Below are 25039 nucleotides of genomic sequence, written 5' to 3' on the forward strand. Positions count from 1 at the left end.
GTATCAAAAAGGTTGAGAAACACTGTTCTAGACTATCAGGTCAATCATGAGTTTTCTTTTTTTTACTTTTCAAACACATACGTTTAGCACTTGTAAACTCGAAAGACTTAATCCAGAAATAGCATTTGCTAGGGTGCATCTTTGCACCTGGTGATTCCACACAGGTCCTAGGGCCACTGCTGGAAGGTCTCCTCACGGGATTGTTCTCTGAAATCCTAGTACTCAGTCTCTCTAGACTATATTCTTGTTAGGGTCCATCTTGTGAGGTGATCAACACCCCTGCCTCCCACTGAAATTAGTGGGAGCTGAGGTAATTGAACACCTCACAAGACAGAGCCCTTAGTTTCTAAATTACCCTAGTTTGTTGAGACTCCAAATCCCAGTGTAGTCAGAGTTTCCAGATTTCACATCTTTTAGTTGGGACCTGTTCTGAATAAAGTTAAGTGTTCTGTATTCATCCTCATCCTTAGGGGAAGTTTCTTCCATTTTCTCAGTAATAAGAATTATGTATATTCTAAATATAATTTATGGATATGCCTACTTATTTACCTTGTCCCTTAGGGGAGATTCAATTTGTCACAACTCTTATTCTAAAAAAAATAACCACCCCAGTCTTATTCCTTCCTGCTAGCTGGAGAATGTTCAAATGTGTTTTGCCTCATGGAGTGGTTTTCTTTGCATAGATGCTGTTGCCATAGACTTTTTTTTTTACTCTAATTTTTTATTTCTATAAATCTAATGCTTTTAATTATCTTAGATTAATTAGATTTAATTAATATTAAAGGGACCTCTTCTTGTCTGAGTGGATTTGGTGTTTTTCTTTAAATAGTACACTTTTAAAGCAAAAACACATTCTGTTTCAGATTTTGGATTTTATGGACAGATAATAGGAAACTAGCATTCATCAGAATTAGACTACTTAGATTAAGACATCATCTCCCAATGTCCTTTTTTCTCCCCCTTCCCTCCTCAGGTGACATCTATCGAGTAGTTTCTAGCCAGGCTTCAGAGTACTTGGCAGAATTGGCTTCTGAATACAATGAAGATCCAGATGCATTGAAGAAGAGGGTATTCTATGTTTAAACCATCTTTGTAATAGATTAGATTCCATAGTCATTACAGATAGTCAATTCTTTTTTGGACCCAATTTTTCAATGACCAATTTACATACTTAAATTTACACACTTTAAGTACTCCCCATGGGACTAGTGGTGCACATAAGGGGAAGCATTTGCAAGTGGTTTTGCAGGTTGGGGTCCTTGGCTGTGATTTAGTCCCTAGATCATGAAGTTATAACATTTGATATAAATGTTCAGTAGTTTTAAGTGGTGGGGATGAACATTAAATGACTAAAATAGACTTGGACTATCAATTATTAATATTTAATCCAGTGGCAAAATGTCATTTCCATAATAGTACATTTTTATAGTGTTCATTTTTAATCGTATCTATTATGTTATCATTGTCTGTTCCTTTTCATTATTAGGATTATGAGATCACTAACATAATTCACTTATTGAAAAAGTTTTTCTGTTTCATGGAAAATGTTAAAAGAATTTTGACTGGAATTTTCAAGTGAGACTCAGGGAGTTAGGCACATAATTTCCATTAAATTTCAATGATATTCAGATGCCAAACTCTCATAGGCACTTTAGAAAACCTGAACCTATATTTAAAAATGGTTCTGTTTATGTGCCATCTTTTACTTCTTTCCCTGTTTTTACCAGTGAGCATTGTATAAAATATGAAGTTTAATTACATTAAGAGATCACTTTCTTGTGAACATCCTGTTTGTGACAGCACAATCATTTACTGTGATGGTGGTTATATCACAAATGTAGAAGTATACATACACTGCGCAAATGATCAATATGTAGCAGGAATAGAACAATTCTTGGCAGTGAAGAACAAGGGAAGAAAAATAAGATGATGTGATCCATGCATGTTGTTTTCAAATAATATTTTTTCAGTTTCCCTGTGTGATCAATTCCATGTATTTAATGCCATAATAGAATTAATTTATACATATAGTGTTTGCATTTACTTGTGCAACTTCTTACAAAAATTATATTTTGACCATTTCCCTTTCAATATACAAAATATAAGAAAATACTACAATCTTTTGGGAACTGCTTCAAATATTCCTTACCCTAGAAAATAAAATACTTATTTTAAATATATTTGTGTGACACTGGTGCCTAGAGGCTGCAGTAGGGGATAAGACCCCCCCAGATTGCTAAATTCTGGACAATGAAAATGAAGTCCCTGACCCAAAGTCTTTATTTGAAATGTTCTGCTTGGGTTGTTATAGTTTCATCCTGTTTCGTTTCATCATGAGAATGTGTTTGGTTTTATACAGATACTGTCTGAAATAGAAAATGAAGAATTGCAGACCAGAGCAACTTCTGATAGTGATAATCAACCCATCAATGAAGATATAACTTGCAGAGTGGTTGCTGATGAGCGCTCTGTCACAGGTAAACAAACTTAATATTAATTTATTTGTGCTGCTATTTAGTGCAATACTAATATCGCTGTATAAAATATTTCTTCTTCTTTTGATGAGAATAGTTATGGCAGTCCAATACAATATATATTACAATGCATAGGTGCCAACTCTGTGGGTTCTCTGGGGCTGGAGCACCCACAGAAAAAAAATAGTGGGTGCTCAGCACTCACTGGCAGCCTTCCTCTCCGGATCAGCTCCTCCTCCCCTCCCCAGCGCCTCCCACCCGCCGCAGATCAGCTGTTGGCAGCATGCAGGAGGTGCTTGGGGGGAGGGAGAGGAGCGAGGGTGGGACACACTCGGGGGAGGAACATGTTGAGAAGAGGCAGATTGGGGGCAGGAAGAGGTGGGGTGGGGGCAGGAAGAGGCAGGGCGGGGTGGGGAGTTGGGGAAAGGGATGGAGTGGGGGCGGAGCCTGGGGTGGAGTGGTGGTCAAGCACCCCTGGCAATTCAGAAAGATGGCACCTCTGTTACGATGGGATTTAGAACCTGATTCTGGAACTGGAGCTACTTAGGCAGATGCCTGCATTTATCCAGCTGTAGGAACGGGATCTTAACTTCTTATTCTTGTTCCTTTCTAAAGTCTTAATAATAAGTTTATTTCAAATGGTATTATACACAAATGACTTAAGTAATATGATTTGTTAGCTAATTTCATTTGCTGATTGGCTAAGCATACTTAAAAGGTCCCAAAATCAGCAACTGGGCCAAATGTATCAATCTTAATATTTGTTAATTTCAGTTTTTTTGACATTAAGAGCCACATTTGCAGAACGTGGCTTTGGTCTGAATACACACGATCTGAAGGTGCTGGGTTTTTTTTGCATACGTAGATCCAGTTTAAACGCCCAAATTGAGTGCAAATAAACTATGTATGTGTCAGTTCTCTTGTTTCTCCATGCAAAACATAGTATGGACACAAATGGAAGATCGATTGTGGCTACTGAGCATTTGCTTTACAGACTATTCACTTTAAATGTCACCCTCCAATATGGCCTCTGTATTCTACACTGGTAGACTACGGGGGCCATAAAAGCCCCTATGTGGCTAAGGGAAAATTGCCCTGGTGCCTGCATGTATAGGACTGCCCTAAACAGTCCTGCATAGACCTCCTTACAAATCCTGGTATTGTGGGCATGTATGTTTGCAGCAGATCGTTAGGCTGGAGTGCGTAGGCCTATAGAACTGTGGGCATTTTGTGCAGTGCCAGCTAGGCAGAATTCGAGGGGCGGCATTTTGAGCGCTCCCCACGGGATGCGCGGGAGCTTCCGGTTCCGCTCCCATCGCGGCGCCGAAGAAGGACCCTCCGCCGAAATGCTACAGGCGACAGCGGCAGTCATTGAGCTGCTCATTTGCCTGCCGCTGTTTTCCGTGGCATATCGGCAGAAGGTCCTTCTTCAGTGGTGTGACGAGAGTGGAACCAGAAGCTCCTGCGTGCTTCGTGGGGAGCGCACAAAATGCCGCCACCCGAATCCTGGCACCCTAGGCGACCGCCGAGGGTCGCCTAATGGAAGCGCCGGCCCTGGCTGTAATTTAGAGCAGCTCCAGGGGCTACCATGTTCTGCTCATAGCACTTTTTCAGCCCCTAGAGCAACTCCTCCTGCTCTAGGGCTTCAAGTTATAAGCTGTACAAACACAGAATCTTACTCATATGGTTTTCTTTTCAATCCTTTAAATTATTTCATGATTTCAGATAAGTAATTACTATGAGCTCAGACTTGTAGTTAAAAGGTGTTTGCTTAAATTCTTGTAGATAATGGTGACATGACCATTAGCTTTACTTACCATGAAGTAGAGGAAAGGTGCCGGCAAGAATTTGAGCTGTGGGAGGAGCGACAAAAAGAACTTGAAGACCAGAAAAGGAAACAGCTGAAAGCTGAGAGGGAACTAGAGGAAAAACAAAATGAAGAGGAAAAGAAAAGAAGACAACTGTATCTGGAGGAATTTGAGGCTGAAAGGATGAAGTTAGAGATGCTTCATAAGGTAACGTTTTAACAAAGATTTTTATAACACACCCCTTTATTTATCTGGACTACTTGAACATAAAGATCAATGCTGAAGAGAGGGGAAAAAAGTACCCTCTCAAGTGTGTGCACATCCCCACACTTCTGGTTCCAAAGAGAAATACTGCTGAGAATAGATCATGTAACTCTTTGTATTATGATTGTCTCTCTTCCCTAGTTTGATCAGCTGTGAACTACTTAACAAAGCTGACATTTAAATTGTCATAATTAGGCTTTATCATTATTAGTATTTGTAGTATGGTACCAGCCAAAATCCCTGGACAAGAATGGAACCCCAAAGTGCTAGATGCTGTACAGATACAAGATGGTACTAGAGCAATTCATAATGAGGTCCTTTTCATGGAAAATTTTAAATTTTTGGTGAAAAATCCCAAACAAAATATTTTGGCTGAAAGCCAAACATTGCTGGGTGCCTCCTGGGATTTGTAATTCAGATTTCTTGTGCTCCAGTTCTCTTTTTTATGCCGTTCTCCTTGGTCAGATTACATCTGCCTGATGCAGCAGAGTTCCCTCATAGTGAAGTGAAATGGTTGGATCATGGAAGATACTGTCTGGCTGGGGATCTCAGCGAAAATATTTTGGTGTTGAGGAATCCTGCTTTTTTGATGAAAAATCACAATTTTCTATGGAAGTTTACTGTGAATTTTTTTGTGAAAATTTTCATTTAATCGAAACTCCAGTTTTCCATCAAAACCGTTTTGGTGTAAAATTTTCATGTAACCATTGGAGACACTGTTCCTCCTTCAAAGAGCTTATGAACTTCAGAGTTATATAGTACTCTAATGGTGGTAGTTCATACTTCTATCAGAGCAGTTGTTTCAGACTTAGACATCATTGAATCAGTTAGTCTGTATGCATTTTGAAGGATTTCTTCATGACCCATAAGGATAGACCTTTTTTTAATTTTCAACAATAGATTGGAGATTTTGAAGAACAAGATGGCAGTTATTTGGGTAAAGTACCAAGTTTATGACCTGGTTTTGTTTGTCTGGGTATACTGCAAGAAGGACAGGAGACTTGTTATGAGTTTTAATCAGGCCGCAACATTAATATAGATGTCTGGGACTACCCGGCAGATAAAGTGTACAGAGCAGGCAAATCCATGCTTAGTCAAATCAATTCTCCGGGGCTTTCACCAGCCCCCCTTTGTTTCCATCCAGGTCCCTCAGCCGACCCATGGCTTGGACCTTACCATCCACCAGCCTCGCAAGAGGCTTAAGGAGGGCTATGAGAACACGGGCGGGGGGACGGTGTTGGCTCCCTGCCATACCGGTCATGGGAGTCCCTGAACCACCTCCCCTGTTCTGTTTCTTTAACCAGTATCTCCTTTTAAGTCCTTTACCAGGCCATTTATCTGGTCACTGGCTGCCCTCCCTATGGAGTACATGCACTGAACATCTGCCACAAGGAGGCGCCAGCCATTTGCTTGGCAGCCTCCCCACAACCCCGCCAGGTTCCCAGACATCTGCAAATGGCCTCTTGGCTAGCAGCTGTACTGGGGAGAAAAAACCCATGGGCCCATGTGTAATCATCAAGGGACACAAGCAGCTGCATTGTCCTTGACCTGGCACTGCAGCAATTGCCCTTAACGGAGGGTCGCAAGGCGACCCATTCTCTGGATCCTTGTATTGACAAGAATCCTTAAAAGAAAACAAAATAAACAACTTGTAAGTTAGAGCCAAAAATCTGCATTTCGACAACCACATGACATTCCGAGGTTCCAGAGAGCCCGCGGCAAACTAGAAATGAAACAAGGCATCTGCTATGCCATTATCCATCCCTGGCACATGCCTGGAAGAAAAAACAGATGTTGAAGGTTAAGCATTGGAGAAAAAAATACCCTTGCCAACTTTCCAATCCTGTGCGATCTGGAATTTTGGTGATTGATAACCTGTACCACTGCCATGTTGTCGTACCAATGGCACACCCGTATATTAGACCCAAATTAATAACCACTTTTATCTCCTTAATGATACCTCCTTAAATTGACTTTAGAAAACTTTTCCACACCCATAAGTCTTACTACATCTGTGTAGTGACTCATATGTAATTGTGTGGTCTGGCTATGCCACCCGGTGCCGCTGCCAGCCGGGCACAAGAAGCCCACCCCAGGGCAACAACCCTGCAAGCAAAGTTCAGCTCAAAGCCCAGGTAGGTTAATGTCGTGAAAGGGGGCTTCTGTTTTGTCCTTCGCTAGGGGTTTCCCCAACTATTTAGCCAGGGCTGGAAATGTGTCCCAACAGGTGAAAACACTCATTTGGCCCAGCTCGCCCTGCAAACAAAAGTTGTGCAAATAATACAGTTTGGTTTTGTCCCCATTAACTGCACCACTGCCCAGTGCAACATTGTACTAAAATTCTGAAAAGCTGCACAGGATATTGAACAGCTCATGGGCATAGCCTTGTTGAAATAAAGTTGCCGGTGGTAGGCAGCTTAAATAACCATCATTATTAAATACCCAGCAAATACTATTGCGTGCCCAGAGCCCTTTTCAGGCTTGTTGTGGTATGGACAAACCCCTAGTGCCCTTGGTGTTATGCCCTGGAACCACAGTGCATGATGCCACCTAATTCCAGTTTGTGTTGCTGCCCTTAATGGAAACTGCTTCACCTCGCTTGCAAATTCACCCTCCCTGGTTGCAGCTTCCAGCCTGCCTGGGGATGAAAGAACCTGAGGTAGGGAACACTAGTTCTCCTTCCTTGCACGGTCCCCTTTCTGTGTAATTTGCCTGTGCCTGCACTTCCCTAACTCTGGGGCCAGGTGGTGGTGGTGGTGGTGATTAATAGCCCCCCTGTTTTCCTGAACTCACCCTTCTCTGTGCCCCTGGAGCCATCCTGCCTACACAGCCTGCCTGTGGGTGGAAGTACCTGGGGCAGGGGATGCTAGTTCCCCTTATTTTCACTGTCCCCTTCTGTGTAATTTGCCTGTGCCTGTCCTTCCTTGTCTCTGGGGCCAGGGTAACAGCCCCCCGCACTGTTTTCCCGAGCTTACTCTTCTCCGTGACCCTGGAACCATGCTGTTTCCAATGCTGTTTGCTGCTTTTCTGGAGCCATGCTTTCTTGGGGCCATGCTGCTTCCACGTGGTCCTGCAGCAAGCCTTAGAGCCCCAGCCTGTTCCTGTTCTGCTGGCTTCCTCGCTGCTTTCACATAGAGACTTGCCCCACCCAAGTTTCATACCTTTATGCACATTCGGGGGGGAGGGGGAGAGGAGTGTGTGTGTGTGAGTCATTGCTGCAAAGTTGACCACCGAGCACCTTTTGCAGCAGTTTCTAGCCTTCTCCCACCCACCCCCCCACTCCACACACACACACACACACAAAGCAGAGCTGTACTTCTTTGGGTGAGCCCACACAAATTCTGCCCCACCTTTAGTTGTGGTGCAGTCACGTTCAATGTATGACCAAATGGGTGACACCGAATCTGAGTTTTTAGCTACTGTTTGTTTTTTCTGATCCAACCAATCTGACTGCATATTATATTTCAGGTATCAACACAAAATAAGTGGATCTTTGGAGAATGCTATTTTTACAGTCAGCTATGATTTTAGTGAGTTATATAATGAAATATATTAAAATAATTGATATAATTATTGTTATAATTATTGTTACTTGTTATACAGCAGCAACAAGCTATGATGGAAGATGAGTTACTGAAAGAAAAGGAAGTTTGGAGAGAGAAGTTTAGGCAACATGAGGTAATTTGTACACGTGAATTTTTGTCAAAAATAATTTGAAAGTTGTTATAATATGCTCGAAAGATACTTTCATTGTTATGTAGGAAAACACAATCAAATTGAATGATTTATACCATATGTGTTAAGAAAGATACCTGTGTGTGGTTTAACAAAAGAAAAAAAGTTTTTGAAATTTGTGAAATTAGCCCTTCTCTGGCTGAGCAGTCCATTTCTCTTCTTGTTTGAGCAGCTGCAAATAGCAGTTTGTCTCCATGTACTGAGAAGAAGACAATCCTGTGTCCAGACTTACCTGAAGAAACGAAGAAGAAACTATATTAGCAGAAAGTAAAATAACATTTAAGAATAAATCTATGTCTATCTTGTTTAACATATTATAATTACATCTTAAGGAAGATTTCAGTAATTCAGATGCTGAATAAAATGTATTTCCATTGTTGTTTTGGCACAGGAATTGATCAAAAGACTACAGTTGCAAATAGAAGAGGAGAAAAGGGCCTTTGAAGAGCAGAAAGCAAAAGAAAGACAACACTTGGCAGAGCAGTGGAATAAAGCAGCTGTTAAAATCCAAGCTAGATTTAGAGCATTTATCGTGTACAGAAAATATGCTCCTATCTTAAAAGAATGGAAAGCGGAAATTAAAAGGAAGAAGGAACTGCAACAAAAAATGGAGAGAGAAAAGAGAGAAAAGGAAGAAAAAATGAGGAGACGGATACAGGAAAGGAAGCAAAAAGAAGAGGAGTTGAGAAAGAGACAAGAAGAAATAGAAAGACAAGCACATATGGAACAGGTGAGGAGGCGTGAGGAATATGAAAAGAAGAAAGAAAGTCTCAGGCTTGAACGAGAAAAAAGCCTTCAGCTAGAAGGACCAAGAGGGCAACAAGGAGCAAAACAAAAAGAGAAAATAGCAATAAATGCAGTGGCTGAAAATAGAGACAAAGACACACAAATAACAAAGGAAGAAAAAGAGAGAGAAAATGTAAAAGACCAAAGAGAACAGGAAAAGGAGCAGAAGAAACAGATACTGGAAATAACAGAAGAGGAAGAGAAACAAGAAGAAAAACATGTTGGAAAGATACAAGAGGCAAATAATTCAGAGAATACAAAAGACGGAAAACAGACACCACCGAACTCTGAGAAGAAAGAAGAGTCTCATGATAAAAGTAATGAAAATGAAGATGGGTATGTGATGACACATACAGGAAAAAGTTCCCTACAAACTATGGATCTTGATAAAAATACAAATACGAATATACTGGATAGAGAAGCCGTTGTTCTTGTAGCTAATGATGCAATCTCAAATAAGGAAAACAGTAAGCACAATAGTCAGTGGAATTTGGAGGCCCAGCCAGATAACAGGAACAGTGAACACAAAGTGCAATCTTGTAAGTTTGAAACAATTAAAACAGCAGAGGTTGTGATGAAGAAAATTCAAGAGGAAGTTGCTGAGGATTGGGACAAAAATGAGAGTGTAATTAAGTATTTTGAGAGGCCACTAACGCTACCTGATAATGTTGAAAAGAAGAGGCTAACTTGGATGACGATGTGTAAACCTTGGTCTAAAATTTATAGGGAAAACCAAAGAAAGAAAGTAGTTAAAAGAAGCAGACCAAGAAAACCCTCAGATAGCAAGATGCCTCCATTAAGTGTAGAAATGATTATTCAATGTGGCCCTTGGAATGCCCTCCAACAGGTAACTAAATACTGTAAAGTATCAGAGGGGTAGCCGTGTTAGTCTGGTTCTGCAGAAGCAGCAAAGAATCCTGTGGCACCTTATAGACTAACAGACGTTTTGCAGCATGAGCTTTCGTGGGTGAATACCCACTTCTTCGGATGCAAGCAGTGGCATACCCGAAGAAGTGGGTATTCACCCACGAAAGCTCATGCTGCAAAACGTCTGTTAGGCTGTGGCTACACTTAGCACTTCAAAGCGCTGCCACAGTAGCGCTTTGAAGCGCTAAGTGTAGTCAAAGCACCAGCGCTGGGAGAAAGCTCTCCCAGCGCTGTCCGTACTCCACCTCCCTGTGGGGAATAATGGACAGCGCGCAGCTCCCAGCGCTGGGGCTTTGACCACACTGGCGCTTTGCAGCGCCGCAATTTGCAGCGCTGGAGAGGGTGTGTTTTCACACCCTGCTGTAGCGCTGCAAATTTGTAAGTGTAGCCAAGCCCATAGTCTATAAGGTGCCACAGGATTCTTTGCTGCTAAATACTGTAAGTGATTCTTAAGCAGTGATTTACATGAGAGCTGACTAGTCACGTGAGGTGGAATTTTCAAAACTGTCAGTGTTGGCCTAATAATTGGTTTTCCCATTGACTTCTTCAAAGAGAAAAGAATTAGGCCAATGTCGAGTGCTTTTGGAAATCCTGCTCGTGGTGCCGATTCTTTGTTTTCAGCTGCTAAATTGCATTAAGTCATAGCTGAAAAGACATTATTTTTTCATGTAAGTAATTGATTTATTGAAACAAGGATGTTCTGTGACTGGGATAGGAAATGGTGCATAAAATAATGTCTCTATCAAAATGTGGTTCACACTAATAAAACAGCCCAGAACTGCAGAACATATTTGTACTATGGTCATCTGATTGGTATCAACATACTATTATTATTCCTAATATATATGATAGTTAGTTTAACGATGATTCTTCTCACTTCTATTATGATAAGATTATGTACACTTCTAATCTGTTGACATTATAAATGAGACAAAACCCCATTGACTTCTGTTTTGCTGTCGCATTAATCTTCTATTCATTCACATTATACATTAGTAGTAGTGAAGCACTTATGTTTGAAATGGACATCAAAATCAAATGAGTTTGGTTACCTTTTTATAGTTTTACCAATTTTTTCCACTATCAGTTACAAATTAGGGCTTTCAATTAATTGCATTTAACTCAAACAATTATCTCAAAACAAATTAACTCAATTGAAAAAAAAATCATGATTAATTGCAGTTTGAATCGCATGGTTAATAATAGAATACCAATTGAAATTTATTACAAATATTTGTGGATATTTTTTCTATATTTTCAAATATATTGATTTCAGTTGCAACACAGAATACAAAGTGTATAGTGCTCACTTTATATTATTATTTTTTATTACAAATATCTGCACTATTCTCTGGAATGGTGGCCAAAGCGTAAAGGGGCATACGAATGTTTAGCATATTTGGCATGTAAATATTTTGCAATGCTGGTTACAAAAGTGCCATGCAAATGCCTGTTATCACTTTCAGGTGACATTGTAAATATGAAGTGGTCAGTATTATCTCCCATAAATGTAAACACATTTGTTTGTCAGCGATTGACTGAACAAGAAGTAGGACTGAGTAGACTTGTTTTTGTTTTTGAGTGAAGTTATGTAAAAAATAATTCTACATTTGTAAGTTGCACTTTCAGGATAAAGAGATTGCACTACAGTACTTGAATGAGGTGAATTGAAAAATGCTATTTTTGTTTCTTTTTTACAGTGCAAATATTTGTAATACAAATAATTATATAAAGTGAGCACTGCAATTAATTGCAGTTTTTTAAAATTGTTTGACAACCCTATTACCAATCATTTCCATGTTTTTATGATGCTTAAGTACTGTTGTTATGGATTTTTTTTATGATGGGAGCAACATTTATCAGTTAACGTTTTTGCTGAAGATCAGAAAACTTTTAGTGTTTTATAAGTGTTTTACAGTAAATTCAGAATCTAGACTTAATCCATATAATTATATGCTACGTAGTAGGTATTTAACCTTAAAAAGACTTTAAAAAGGCTACGTAAAAATACTATTAGAGTGCAATCTTATGGACATCCTTTTCATTGAACGTGTGTAGGTTACGACACTTACACTTCAAGATTTGCCTGGCTGTAGTCTCTCTACATTGTCAGAATGTTCAAGTCTTCAATTATTGACCCTTAGACGCTGTGGACTAACTGCATTGGAAGGACTCAGTAACTGCAAAGGCCTAAAGTATATTGATGTGGAGGTACCTAGCATATTTTACTGTCTATATGGAGGTGGGGTGAGACTGCCATCTCTGCCATTCAGGATATGATGAGATTGAATCCATCTGTTTATATGTGTATGTACATATAGGACAAGATTATTTTTTTTAAGTGCCAAAAGTTAGTCTACTAAGTGCATAGTTAGGATATGCACTTAATAAGCAGCCTGATTTTCTAAAGTTCTGAGTACCGTATTTTTCCGTGTATAAGATGCCCCCATGTATAAGACGCCCCCACTTTTCTAACCCCAAATTCAGGTTTTTGTTTTTTTTTCTCCCCTGCTTTGCCGCTCCGGCCATGCCCCAGGTTTTTTTGTTTTGTTTTCTTTGCCCTCCAGCCGCACTGCAGCTGTCCCCCCCTGACTTTGCTGCTCAGGCCCAGGAAGAGGACGCGGAGGTTGGGGTAGAGGGAAGGAGGAGGGCCGTGCGCCCGGCTGGTCTCCGGCGGCGGCCCTGCCCGGCTCCTGCCGCGTCCCTCCCCGGCCGCGCGCCTCCCCGCCTCCCCGGCTCCCCCGCGTCCCCAGCCGCCGCAGTGCCCGGCCCGGCTCCCTGGCTCCCCGGCTCCCCGTGTCCCCGGCTGCCCAGCTCTGGTAGTGAGGTCCGGGCACTGCGGCGGCTGCGACCCCACCTACCCGGATGCCCGGCTCCGGACACTGCCCGGCCCCGCGCTCCCAGCTCCAGCTGCGGATGGCCTGTTGCGCCACCAGCCACGTGCAGGCAGCGCGGTAAGGGAGCAGGGGAGTTCCGGGGTGGGGGGGTGGATAGGGGGTGGGGGGGTCAGAGGGCAGGGAACAGGAGGCTTACTTCCGTGTATAAGACTACCCTCAATTTTTAGGCTAAGGATTTTAGGAAAAAGTATAGTCTTATACACGGAAAAATACGGTACCTAACCTTGTTCCTTGGTTTTGGCTCAAAGACAAAGTTGAAGGGACACATGGAGATACTAGTCTACTGTATATATTGTTATAATTTTAAAGTGCAGTAATTTGAAGCTTCCAGAACTAGGAAATAGGCACAGTCTCTTTCTCTGTCTCCAAATATTAAGTCATGAATGGCCCTAGTGTGAGTATGGAGGGAAAGTGATAAATCTTCATTCCCTCTGTTGCATGGCTGTGCAAAGGCTGTTCACCCTAGCAGTTTGTGTGCTCCCCCCACCCCCTTAGTGACTAGGGCATTTAAAAGTGGGCGAGGAGGAGGAGGTGAGGCCTTAGGAACATAACTCCTGTGTACTAGCCCAGATTGCTTGGCCACATGCACAAGGAGCAGCACCAGCATTGATTTCTGAGGCACAATTCTCTAGTGCTGCTTCTGCTGGTGGTGGTACTGCACTGCTGCTTACACGGAGCTGTGTCTTAAAATCTAAGTGACTAAAGAAAATGTGGCTTTATAAAGTGCCTCAGTTAAAGAACTTGATGATCTACATGAAACAGATGGTTTTACCTTTTCAGTTTTTAGTATTTTGATTATATCAATGCACTGGGAAAGTTCATCCATAATGACTAACAGAAGACCCATTGTGTATAAAAATTATGAATGTTTCTTTTTTGCCTAATGATTACTGTTTGGTGTGTGCTGTGACCTTCTCAAAACTGAGAGAGGAGTGGGCAAGGTCAGTTATATCTAAGGCAACGTTGTCTAGTGGTTAGAGCAGTGCACTGGGAGTCAAGACTCTTATGTTCTTTTCTCAGTTTTCCTACCTATTAAAAATAATCTCGGGCAAAATTTTCAAATGTCTGCTAATTTTGGGTGCCTCAAATTACAGCGCAAAAGGAGTAAGAGGATTATATATATATATAAAAATATATAGCAAACCTGTTAATCTTTCTCTGACTGACATTTATAGGTGACGAGGTTTTATACTAAGTGTTGCCCAGTATTTGTACACACAAACTTGGTGTTTCTAAACAATAAAAATGTTATTCTAAATATAGTATTACACTAGCTATCTATTCGTTGGAAGCTGGGTGGCTTGATCTGCAGGCAGTGCTGGCTTGTCTGATAGAACACTTCCCTTCAAACTAAAATGACAGAGCAGTTAAATGCCCCTTTGTTTAGTAATAGCTGAAACAACAAAAGACACTGGCCAAATCACAGACCAGCATGGCAAGGCTTGAGTAGGAGTTGAGCCAGTTGGTCTAAGGGGTTTTCCTAGCATCTGCATGCCAACACAGGGGACTGAGTATTCACAGATTCCAAGTCCAGGAAGAAACATTGCGATCGTCTAGTCTGAGCTTCTGTAAGACACAGGCCATAGAACTTCTCCAAAACAATTCCTTGAGCATTGTTGTTTGGTGGAGCTGTAAGTGTCTGTGAGTCAGAAGCAGGCAGCGAAAGCCAGCCAGACAGCAATAGAAGCACTAGTAATGTTGCCCTCGGGGAAAAAATGCCAGGAGAGCTTTATAGGCAGAATGCTGGCTGGAAAGAAGCTTGGAAATGTGAGCAAAGAAACTGCCTCCTGTTGTGTGCTTCCTACTGTGTTCAGTGAAATAGGATTCTCTGTACGTTATTTATAAATAGGATTACATCAAAGATGCCTGACTCAACCATCAGTTTCGCCTCTTAATGGAAACACTCCTCAAGGCCCTGCTCAGACTAAAAATGGTTAACACTAGTAAAGTTTACAATATTTTTAAATGACCCATAATAATGCTTAACTTAATATAGTGGTTTTCATTAGTAGATCTCAAAACGGTTCAGTCTTTCTTGTATTTATCCTCACAAACACCCCTGTGAGGTAAGGAAGTGGTGGTATCCTCATTTTTACAGATGGGTAACAGCGAGACTACGTGACTTCTCCAAGAGCACACAAGAAGTCTGTGGTGGAGGGGGAATTGAGCCTGGGTCCGCCAAGTCCTAGGCTAGCTATCCAAACACTGGACTACCTATCCTCTCTCACTGAAAACTGCCCATACTTTTCTATTCGTGATCTTTAATTTTATCTGCTTTCTTCTTTGTGGTAGGAAAACAATATTCAGACAATAAATTGTGAGAATCTAGAAAATCTCTGCATTTTAATACTGAATAAAAATCAACTTGCATCACTTCATGGCTTAGATGGCTGCAGTGATCTCAGAAATCTTGAACTGTCCTCCAATAAAATCACTCGAATTGGTAAGAAAATATTAAAGATGATGCATTTTATTCATTTAACATCAGTATTGTGCATTTATCCTTAACTTGGTTTGGTTGAAGATAGAAAATGACTGTTGCCAATGTAGTAGTGTTTATTTTTAATCCTGTAACAGGTTTATTTCAAAGAATATGTTACTCAGTACTCATGTCCTTATTAGGATGGAAAAATCAGAAAAGTACATATAAAATCTTGCACCTTTTGTAGGATGTGAATAGTTTAAAATTTCAAACAAGTTGGGTGGGTGGATGATGAGAGAAGAACCAGAAACATAAGAGGAATGAATTTGTTTTAGATTAGAAAGGAGGAAAAAATTATACATGAGGAGAAATCCTTGTCCTAGTTCCTCCCTCTGGGGGTAACCAGGAGACCCACTAGCCTGATGCTGGTACAGCAGGCCTCAGAATGTTTCCTCTGTAATGAAGGGGCAGTTAAATTCAACACAGTGGAAAGAATTGCTGATTCTGCTGCATTAGAGTGGGGAGAACCAGTTCTTTGGTTGTCTACAGAAGAACTAACCTGTTCTGTCCCCCCTCCAAAAGTAGCCTTAATAATTGAAGGGGGGAGAGAGGTAAACTGCCTTGTAATTACCTAAAATGGTGATCCCAGTGCTGAAAGGCGCAAAGCGCTTCTTCCTTCAAGAATCCAACACAGCAGGTAGATCTGCTGCTGAAAGGGTTGCAGGTCCTGCTGTGTGGATTGGGTCATGTTGGAAGGTAGAGAAGTGAGGGCCACAAAAGTGTAGGTAATCATTGGAATATTTAACTAATTCAAACACTGAGCCTTCTGGGGCTTGCCAGGCACTAATTCTAGTGAAAATCAAAGCACAGGTTTTGAGTCGTAAGGAAAGATTTCATTTGCTGAAGCAATTCATCTTTTGTATGGAGGAAACTCATTTGAGCTGAGGAAGCCTATGCAAGCAGTGGGTGGGTAGGTGGCCAGCTCTTGAGTTGAGGCCACTTCAAATGTGTGTATGGCAGGACTTGAGTTGAGCATCAGAAAGGTGGTGCTTATGCGTGCTTTGTCTTGCATTAGACTTGTCTTGACGTTTACAGATAAACAAAGGTGTTAAAGGAAATAAGGAGTTGAATTAAATGAAAAACCAACATTATCACAACTTCAGGCTGACAAATTAAGCTCAAACACATAAGGTAATTAAAAAAAAACAAATTAAAAAGTTTTTACAGCAGCAAAAACAAAAGTTTAGACAAATATGCAGATATGAGAGGTGAGGACCAAATTCCTTGATTAACAAATAAACAAGAAAATGGCAAATAGGAAATATTAAACTTAAGAAATTAGTGATTGTACAGCCACCCATGTGGTGTTAATAGCTTCAGTTTCAAAATGCTAATACTTTGGATATTGGATTGTTGATTTTAGATATTAAAGTACATGACCATAATTCATGTTTCTGGGGACAATGTCCTGTGGTAGTGGTAAATGGTGGTGTTATTGGCACCTACTATAAAAACCAATGCCAGTAGCCTAAGGGGAATTGAGGAAACAAATTGCAAGAAGCAGTGCTGGAACTTCCTCCATGTCTGGTTGCCAGTAATGCGCTGTGAGATTATTTGTTTCCTGTGGCAGAATATCTGCAAGATTAATATGCAAGTGACATAATATTAACTGATGATCCTTAAGTATGAAATATCAGTGTACAGAGCAAATGCAGTAAAAGCCTCCAGTACTATCTATTATGTACAATGGAAGTACTGTATTCACTGAGTGTGATATGAGTTTAAATGGGGAAGTGAATGTTCAATGAAAAACCACATGGTTTTCTCTCCTAAGGAACAGCTTTGAGGATGTCTGGATAAACTAAATGCATAACATAGATTTTTTTGTTTCACACAATAACATATTGATAGTAAGAAATCTTATAGAATCACACAAAGATGGACTTGCATTTTTAAAATGGTTAATTTGCTCCTCCCATCTGTAAATCTAGCAGAATGTCCCATGGCAATTTTGGAAGTTGCACTGCTGTGTAGCGTTCTTTTTTACATTCAGTTCATTATGTTTTAAATTATTCTAATCTATGGATTTTCTTTCTTTTTTTTTTAAAGGCTTATTTATATTTATGGTTGTAGCAATTCAGGTTAACTTGTTGCAGGAAGTTTCCTAGATACTATTACTTCTGTTTTCACCAGAGTAAAAAGTGGGGGGAAATGGCAGTTGGCAGACGCTGTTAATAAAATAAATGGGGGTTGAGGGGAATGCTTTATTGCTAATGAGCATGTCCTCTGAAAGCAGCGTGCTCACTGCCTGGGTGATTATACATTTGTACAATGAACATAAGGAGCTTTAGCATATGTATATACTTGGGAGGGGGCTGGTTCATTTAAATATTTCTTTTATTAATGAAAAATATTTTTTTTAATCTTGTCAATTATGGCATTTATAGATTCCAAGGCTAGAAGGGACCTTTGCGATCATCTAATCTTGTCCCCTATGTAACACAGGTCATAGAACTTCCCCAAAATAATTCCTAGAGTGGAGCTTTTAGAAAAACATTCAATCTTGATTTTAAAATTGGCAGTGATGGCGAACCTACTACATCCCTTGGTAAATGGTTAATTACTCTCATTGTTAAAAATGTATGCATTATTTTCAGTCTGCATTTGACTAGCTTTCAACTTCCAGCCATTGGATCATGTTATACCTTTCTTTGTGATTGAGGCACCAATTAACCCTTTTCCTTGTTAAGCTGAATAGATTGAGCTCCATGAGGCTATTGCTATAAGGCTTGTTTTCTAATCTATTAATCATTCTTATGGCCCTTCTCTGAATCCTCTCCAGTTTACCAACATCCTTCTTGAATTCTGGACACAGTATTCCAACAGTGGTTGCACCAGTGCCAAATACAGACAAAATGTAACCTCTCTAGTCTTATTTGAGACTCCTGTTTATGCATCATGGATCACATGAATTCTCTTGTCCATAGCATCACACTGCGAGCTCATGTTCAGGTGATTATCCACCACAGCTCCCAAATCTTTGGTTAATAACTAGATCCAGCCCCTTTGAAAATGCATATGTATGCTGCTGCTGCTTTTTTTCCCCTGTTAATCTCTATGTAGGTCACAGGATGTGTATTCTACCCAGTAGGCTACCAATGCTAATGAGAACAAAGCACAGCACTGGATCCCCCTTTCAGGCAGTCTTGGTTTTACCATTTGTTAGAAGTTAAGAAACGCCTAATTGGAGCATCAGCTTACTCAGAACCCCACCTCTCTCTTTCAGTCAGAAGTCTCCTTCTGTTCTTCATAGGACCACACTTCTCTTGCCTCATCCATCTTCTTCCTGGTTTAAAAAGAAAGTTACTTTTATTGAGTAAGGACAATGTGTGCTGAATGGCGTGCCATGGGCAAGTGGATGCTCCATGCAGCTGCACTGTTTTCACGTTACCAAGAACAGTTCTGCTTATAGAGGAGTTCTCACCTCTGCTTGTTTTATTGAGACATATGCATATAGTTACAGAATACCGTTTTTCATGTACTGCCATAGCTGATATCACATTGTGTGTTTTATGTTGGTGCCTTGTCAGTGCCCATGAGAATTCAGACTCTCAAATAAATCATTACTATTTAAGCATGACATTGTACAAAACATAGAAGACATGTTCTTGTACATAAGATTGGCAATACTGGGTCAGACCAATGGTCCATCTAATCCAGTATCCTGTCTCTGACAGTGGCCAATGCCAGGTGCTTCAGAGGGAATTGACAGAACAGGCAATCATCGAGTGATCCATCCCCTGTCATCCACTTCCCTTGCACCCTGCATAGTGCAAAATATATAGTCACCTAACATTTGTGGTTAGTTTTAATCTTGCATATGTCGGAAATACATCCAGTAAATATACAAATTACATACTTGTATTACAGTAGCTCCAAGAGGTCCCAAAGTAGATTGGAACCCCATTGTACTTAGTATTATACAAACACAGTGAGCGACAATCCCTGTTGCAAAGAGCTTACAGACAAAATAGACAAGGCAGACACAGGGCTTGCGATCTAAATAAATGAGGAAACAGGCACAGAAAGTGAAGTGACTTTCCAAGATTGAACAGTAGGGTAGTGACAGAGCTGGAAATAGAATCCTGGTTTCTTGACTCCCGCATACCTCCTGTAGAGGTCCCTTTTGCACATCCTCTACTGTTCTGCCACCTATTTGAATCCAGTGCTTGTCTTTTAAGGGCATTGATCTTGCTACACAGAAGTACAAAGCTTTAAAAATGGAAAAATGATGTTGAGACAAGTTCTTGCAGCTGTCAGTTTTCAGTACTATGCCTGAAATGAAACTGTGCGCAATCCACTAGATGGTGCTAGTTCCCTTTATTTTTTCTCAATAAATAAATAAATAAAATCCAGAAAAGCAGCTTGCAGTCTGGTGTAGTATGTCACAGGCATATCTGAAATTCTTTTTCAGTAATTAAAGGCTAGTAAATTAATTTCTTAAAGCTCGGGCGGGAGGAAATAAACTGCTCGTAACAGACCATTTGACTTATATTTAGTGTAGTATCAGTTTAATATCTGATATTCTTTTCCATTTCCAGTTATTATTATCCTAAGTCCTATGCTGTATAAATTCTTAATATAATGTGAATATTGATGTTTAATTTTTACTATGTTTTTTTCCCTTCATCTTTTCTCTTCTTTCTCCACACACCCTCTGTACCTGTGGTAACCCTTTCTTTGGCTCGGACAAACAGTACTTTTGAAGGCCCAGGTTGCTCCAGGAAGATTACCACAAAGCTAGCTCCATACTTGCACAGATCATCTCTACTCTGTGCATGGAAGGATGGGAAGGTTGGGGGTAGGTCTGAGAAGGCCTGTCTCAACTACCTCCCAGTTCTGTGAAGATTGCCCAGAAAGGAAGACTGGGAGGGGACTACATTTTTTTTCACTCCCCCCTTACTCCCCACCCTAGGTTTTTATACCGTATTTATCCTTATCGTTTCTGAGCTCCCTTGAGGGGAGCCACAATGCTAGGAACAAGTGAGGGGGTGAGTTGGCCCAGAGCTGGTACAGAGGTACAAGGCCTGCCCATCTTTCAGATCCCCTGGGTTCCACAAAGTTGTGGGAGGAACCTAGTCTTGTTGCGCTATCATATAAACTGCTAACAGAATGATTTGGGAGCAACTCCAGGAGAGAACTCGCACTCTCCGAGGTATAAATGTGGGATGTGATAGCCTGATTCTTGCTCTGTATACCAGCTGTTAGGAAGGCTCTTTAAAAATATGGTAGTTGTAGCTATAGTTCAAGACATACATATATTTACAAATACCTCACTTTCTTTATAAGACTTTGTTTTAATGCTCTTGCTTGTACAGTGCATGCCCTCATTCACATCCCTGCTGATTGGCCTCCATGTGTTATAGTGGTATGATTAGTTCTTACCATTTCTGGTCACTTTTTAAAAACTCTAATTAAAATATTTCAAATTGAAACTATTGAGCTTTTGCCCTTAGTAGAGATTTTAAAATGGCGGCTAGAATTTTGCTGACACCACAGGACCTTGACTAAATATGCTCTCTGCCTTGGGTATTTAGTAATTTCTCTAGTTACAGCATTGTAAGAGTACTTTACTGCATGAAGCATGTCTTGTTACAACACTTTGACAATGTGTGATGTGCACAGGGAATGCTAAGCTAATTTGGTTTCTTGTTTAGTTAATAGGCTCAAACGTTTGCAATTTTTCAGAATGATTGTTTAAAATACTTGAAACACATGGGAATGAATATAAAATTAATCAGTGTTTAAAATACCTCAAAATCATTGTAAAGCCTTTTATAGAAAACTGAGTGTGTTCATTTTTATGTATAAAATATGAACCTGTTACTATCTCAGTGTGCTTTCTGTTTCAAAACGAACACAATTTTAATCACATTATGATTTAATTCAGGTTAAAATATGAGTTTTCCTTTTCAGGTGGTTTAGAGTCATTGAAAAATCTCCAGCAACTAATTGTGGACCACAATCAGTTAATCAGTACGAAAGGTCTATGTGATGTGCCAACTCTCATGCACATAGACTGCTCTTTTAATCATCTTACTCAACTTGAGGGCATTGAGAATTGTGGTCTGCTTCAGATTCTGAAGTTACAAGGAAATAATCTAAGTGAGGTAATATCCATGAATCAAATGGGCTGATTTTTCTTACCACGCTTCTCTGATACCAGTAATACAGCCCATGATGCTGATCACATTATTTGTTTTCTTGAGGAGGTGATGTACAAAGGGCCAGCTATGGGAGTTTGGTGTCTCAGTACCCTTTGTACCTTTGAAAATCCTCCTCCCCAGTAGTTTAATTTCCATTCTTTGTACTATAGTGGGTAGCTTTCAGTTTGTTGTATGCTAAATTTACTTCTTTTTTTTTTAAGTTGGTCAAACTGCTATGATCATTAAAGGTAAAACGAGCCATGCAGTAGAGATATTTCTTCCAGAATTCAGTATGGGATGATTTTCATAGGTGATAACTGCCTACAACTTGAATTAAATCATTGTGGGCTGCAGCTCTCATAATGGGGCCCTAGATGGCTACCTGTACAGTTAGTCACCTTTCTTGGCAATGTCTTTTATATAAAACTGAGGCAAAACCTACTTGTCAATAAACAGTCAGTCATTGCATGAATGAAAGCAGTAAATGTGTGTATATTGCTAATCTCAAATGCTGTGGCTACATTGAATGTTCAGACTATGCACAAAGCGTAGAAAAATGTTAGCATGTGATAAATCGAAAATGCTATACATACTATGTGACAAAGCATATCTGTAATAGTATTTAATAATATATTCAAGAAAAGCAGCTGATAAGCATTCAATTGTTGTTATATGCAATCAATTTTTATTTGAAAAATAATAGTAAAAAATCATTTTTCTGTATTTAGCTCCCTACCTTAGAAAATCATGTTCTGCTAAGAGAACTATACTTGGATGACAATAGTATTTCAACTATGGAAACATTTTCTTTTTATTGGCTGCCTCTGCTACAGATCCTTTCTCTATCACAAAACAGGTAAAGTGGAAACTTTTTCTATTCAAGCAATTTAATACATAGATATTTACAAAATAACAGTTCTCTTATGAGTTTTAGGTATGAACCTGAGTGTATAGAAAGGACCATAAAGGACAGTTCTGCTGTACCAGACAAAGCAGAGTTCCTAGGATGATGTTGTTTGAAAAAGTATATTTAGCAATTAATAGGTGTAAAATCTTCTTTAGACAGTTTTGAAAACAATGGTGACCATAAAAGGTTAATTTAAAAATATAATTATGGCAGTGCTGTGGCACTGCTGAAACCATGTTTGGACCTGATAAGGCCTCCCACTCTAAGCTGCCTGATTCCAAGAGAGGGGTTTCTCTTCGTGAACTGCTAGCAAAGAGAGGCATCTCCTTACAACCTGGACTTAGGCATCTCCTTGCCTAGAGGGCTGGGGTTTATGATACACCTTTGATGTTGGCATCTCCTATTGGATACCTCTAGGCATCTTCCTGTCTATCATGCTGGCTTTTGTGAATTGTATTCCAAGGTGCCTCTCTCTCCCCATTCATTATATAGGGACCTAGATGCCTAACTCAGGCTTGATGAATCACAGTATGTTCCTGTGATTTTTCTAGGTGCCTAAAAGTTAGGGGTTCCGATGCTCAGCATCTTAGTGCCTAAGTACCTTGTGAATCTGGCCTGAGTGCCTTTTCCTCTTCTCTATATTTTATGGAGTCCTTCTCTGTTTCCTGTCTCCTGTTTTTTCCCCTCTCTCCCCGTCTCTCTTTTTTTCTGACTCATTCACCCATCCAATTGCCATCTTTTCTGTTAAAATCCTCAATCCCTTGTCATGTGTCTTCTCTCTGCTTGTCCTGCTGACATGCTGTGCTTTAGTGGTTGGCTGAAATATGAAGTGCTTCCTGTAGTGGGGGAAGAAGTGCTGTAGTATGTCAGAGCATCAACAGAACAAATATATGAATGATAAGTCAGACATGAACAACTACCACATCATGTGTCAGTGCCTTAAATCAAATCTCTGGGGCAAAAGAGACAAGTTAGCATTAAATGCAGGATAGAAGCCTGAAAATTCCTAGTATTGCAGTAGCCTACTCTGTTGCATTCACTTTATGTACATTATAAGCAGCTCCATATGCATCTGCTTTGGCATAAATAACTGGATGTTCTATATAGGAGGAATTAATGTAATGGAGTAAGCTGTTGAAAGAAAGGCTGTTTCTTTGCTTTAATCCTTCAGCCAATGCAATCTTGTGAATCTTTTTAAGAGTGTGCACTGAGTGCCATTTCCTTTTTGCCGATTTCAGGAAGCCCCTGCAATGGTAAGACTGTGAATTTATATTCTCCTTAAAAATAAAGCACGCTGTTTAAGAAAAATCAAAACAAAAAAAGAAACTATTTTTTAAGGATTTGTTGATCTAGATATTATGTCCATATCAGATATAAAAAATTGCTTCCCAACATAATTTTTCAGTTGAACCTCAAAGCATAAAGAAAATGTTTTAAATCCACAAATTAACAGGGAATTGCTATAGAGCTAAACATTACATATTGTAAATGCAACTGAACACAAAATATCTGAAAACAAGTATCTCTTTCATATATATACCTGCAGAAGTCCAAGTTTTTTGTAGTTGCAGTGCTACAGCTTAGATGGTCTGTTTGTCAGAGGGTGGAGATGGATGGCAGGAGAGAGATCACTTGATCATTACCTGTTAGGTTTACTCCCTCTGGGGAACCTGGCATTGGCCACTGTCAGTAGACAGGATACTGGGCTGGATGGACCTTTGGTCTGACCCAGTATGGCTGTTCTTATGTACTTACAAAACTCCCATTGACTTCGGTCTAAGCGGGATCAAATTCATTGCGAACACATTGATTTTGCAGCATGTTCTAACACCCAGTTGCATGTGGTTTTTTAAAAGGAATTCTAATCAAAATGCTAAAAGGACCTTTCCGAGCTCTCACTTAATAATACATATTAGTCTCTCTATTAAATGTACATGTTATATGCATTTTTATACTACACTAATGACTGTAACTATGGTTAACTGTATTTCCATTGCAAGCCACTGTCTTTTGGGAATTACAACCTTTCCAGAAGTCCTTAGTGGTAATTAACTATGATATTGGAGTTAATCAGTCATAAAAATACATTTGGATATAGAATTTTTCTGAATTGGACTGGATTCTATCAGTTTCAGTAACCTTTTTTGGCAGATATTTATTTTGAATGTCTAGTATTAGACAATGTTCTTAAGTATTCTCTGCCAGAATATTCAAGAAAAAAAGAAAGATGGTATAGGACAATGAAGTAAAACATTGTATAATTTTTAAAGAATGTGAAAGGAAATACAGGAGCTTTATTTTAAGATAAGAATATACATTATAGAACATAAGTTCAATTTTAGTTCTTTAGTCTTCCTACCTGTTAAACTTCAATTAATGTTAATGAAAATTTTCCTGGGTAAAGGCAGACATTCAACAGGATTTGGGCCATCATGAAATATTTGGTGCGCGGGTTCTAAATTTCATTTTTACACTGTTTGATCTTAATCAAGTTTTTTAAAAATCAGTTTTCTGACTGCAAGCCTCCCTGGCTGTCAGTGTCCTACTCCTGCTGCAACATTAAATGGGAGCAGAAAGCGGAAGCTGTTGCTTGCTTTTTTGTGAATATCTTTT

The 25039-nt window shown here is 39.8% G+C and overlaps 1 protein-coding gene across 7 annotated transcripts in view; it reads left to right on the forward strand.

The window, feature by feature from the left end:
* Window positions 1-25039, forward strand: part of LRRIQ1 (leucine rich repeats and IQ motif containing 1) — a 165157-nt gene that overhangs the window by 16983 nt on the left and 123135 nt on the right. For all 7 annotated transcript variants that reach the window (XM_044980054.1, XM_044980049.1, XM_044980039.1 and 4 more), the window contains exons 4-12: window positions 974-1068; window positions 2360-2477; window positions 4260-4489; window positions 8150-8224; window positions 8673-9914; window positions 12053-12205; window positions 15184-15334; window positions 21290-21483; window positions 22248-22375. In XM_044980054.1, coding sequence (XP_044835989.1) covers window positions 974-1068; window positions 2360-2477; window positions 4260-4489; window positions 8150-8224; window positions 8673-9914; window positions 12053-12205; window positions 15184-15334; window positions 21290-21483; window positions 22248-22375 — 2386 coding nt within the window. The remainder of the gene's footprint in view (window positions 1-973; window positions 1069-2359; window positions 2478-4259; window positions 4490-8149; window positions 8225-8672; window positions 9915-12052; window positions 12206-15183; window positions 15335-21289; window positions 21484-22247; window positions 22376-25039) is intronic.

This window comes from Mauremys mutica, chromosome 1 (assembly GCF_020497125.1).
Source record: "Mauremys mutica isolate MM-2020 ecotype Southern chromosome 1, ASM2049712v1, whole genome shotgun sequence".
Classification (NCBI taxonomy): domain Eukaryota; kingdom Metazoa; phylum Chordata; order Testudines; family Geoemydidae; genus Mauremys; species Mauremys mutica.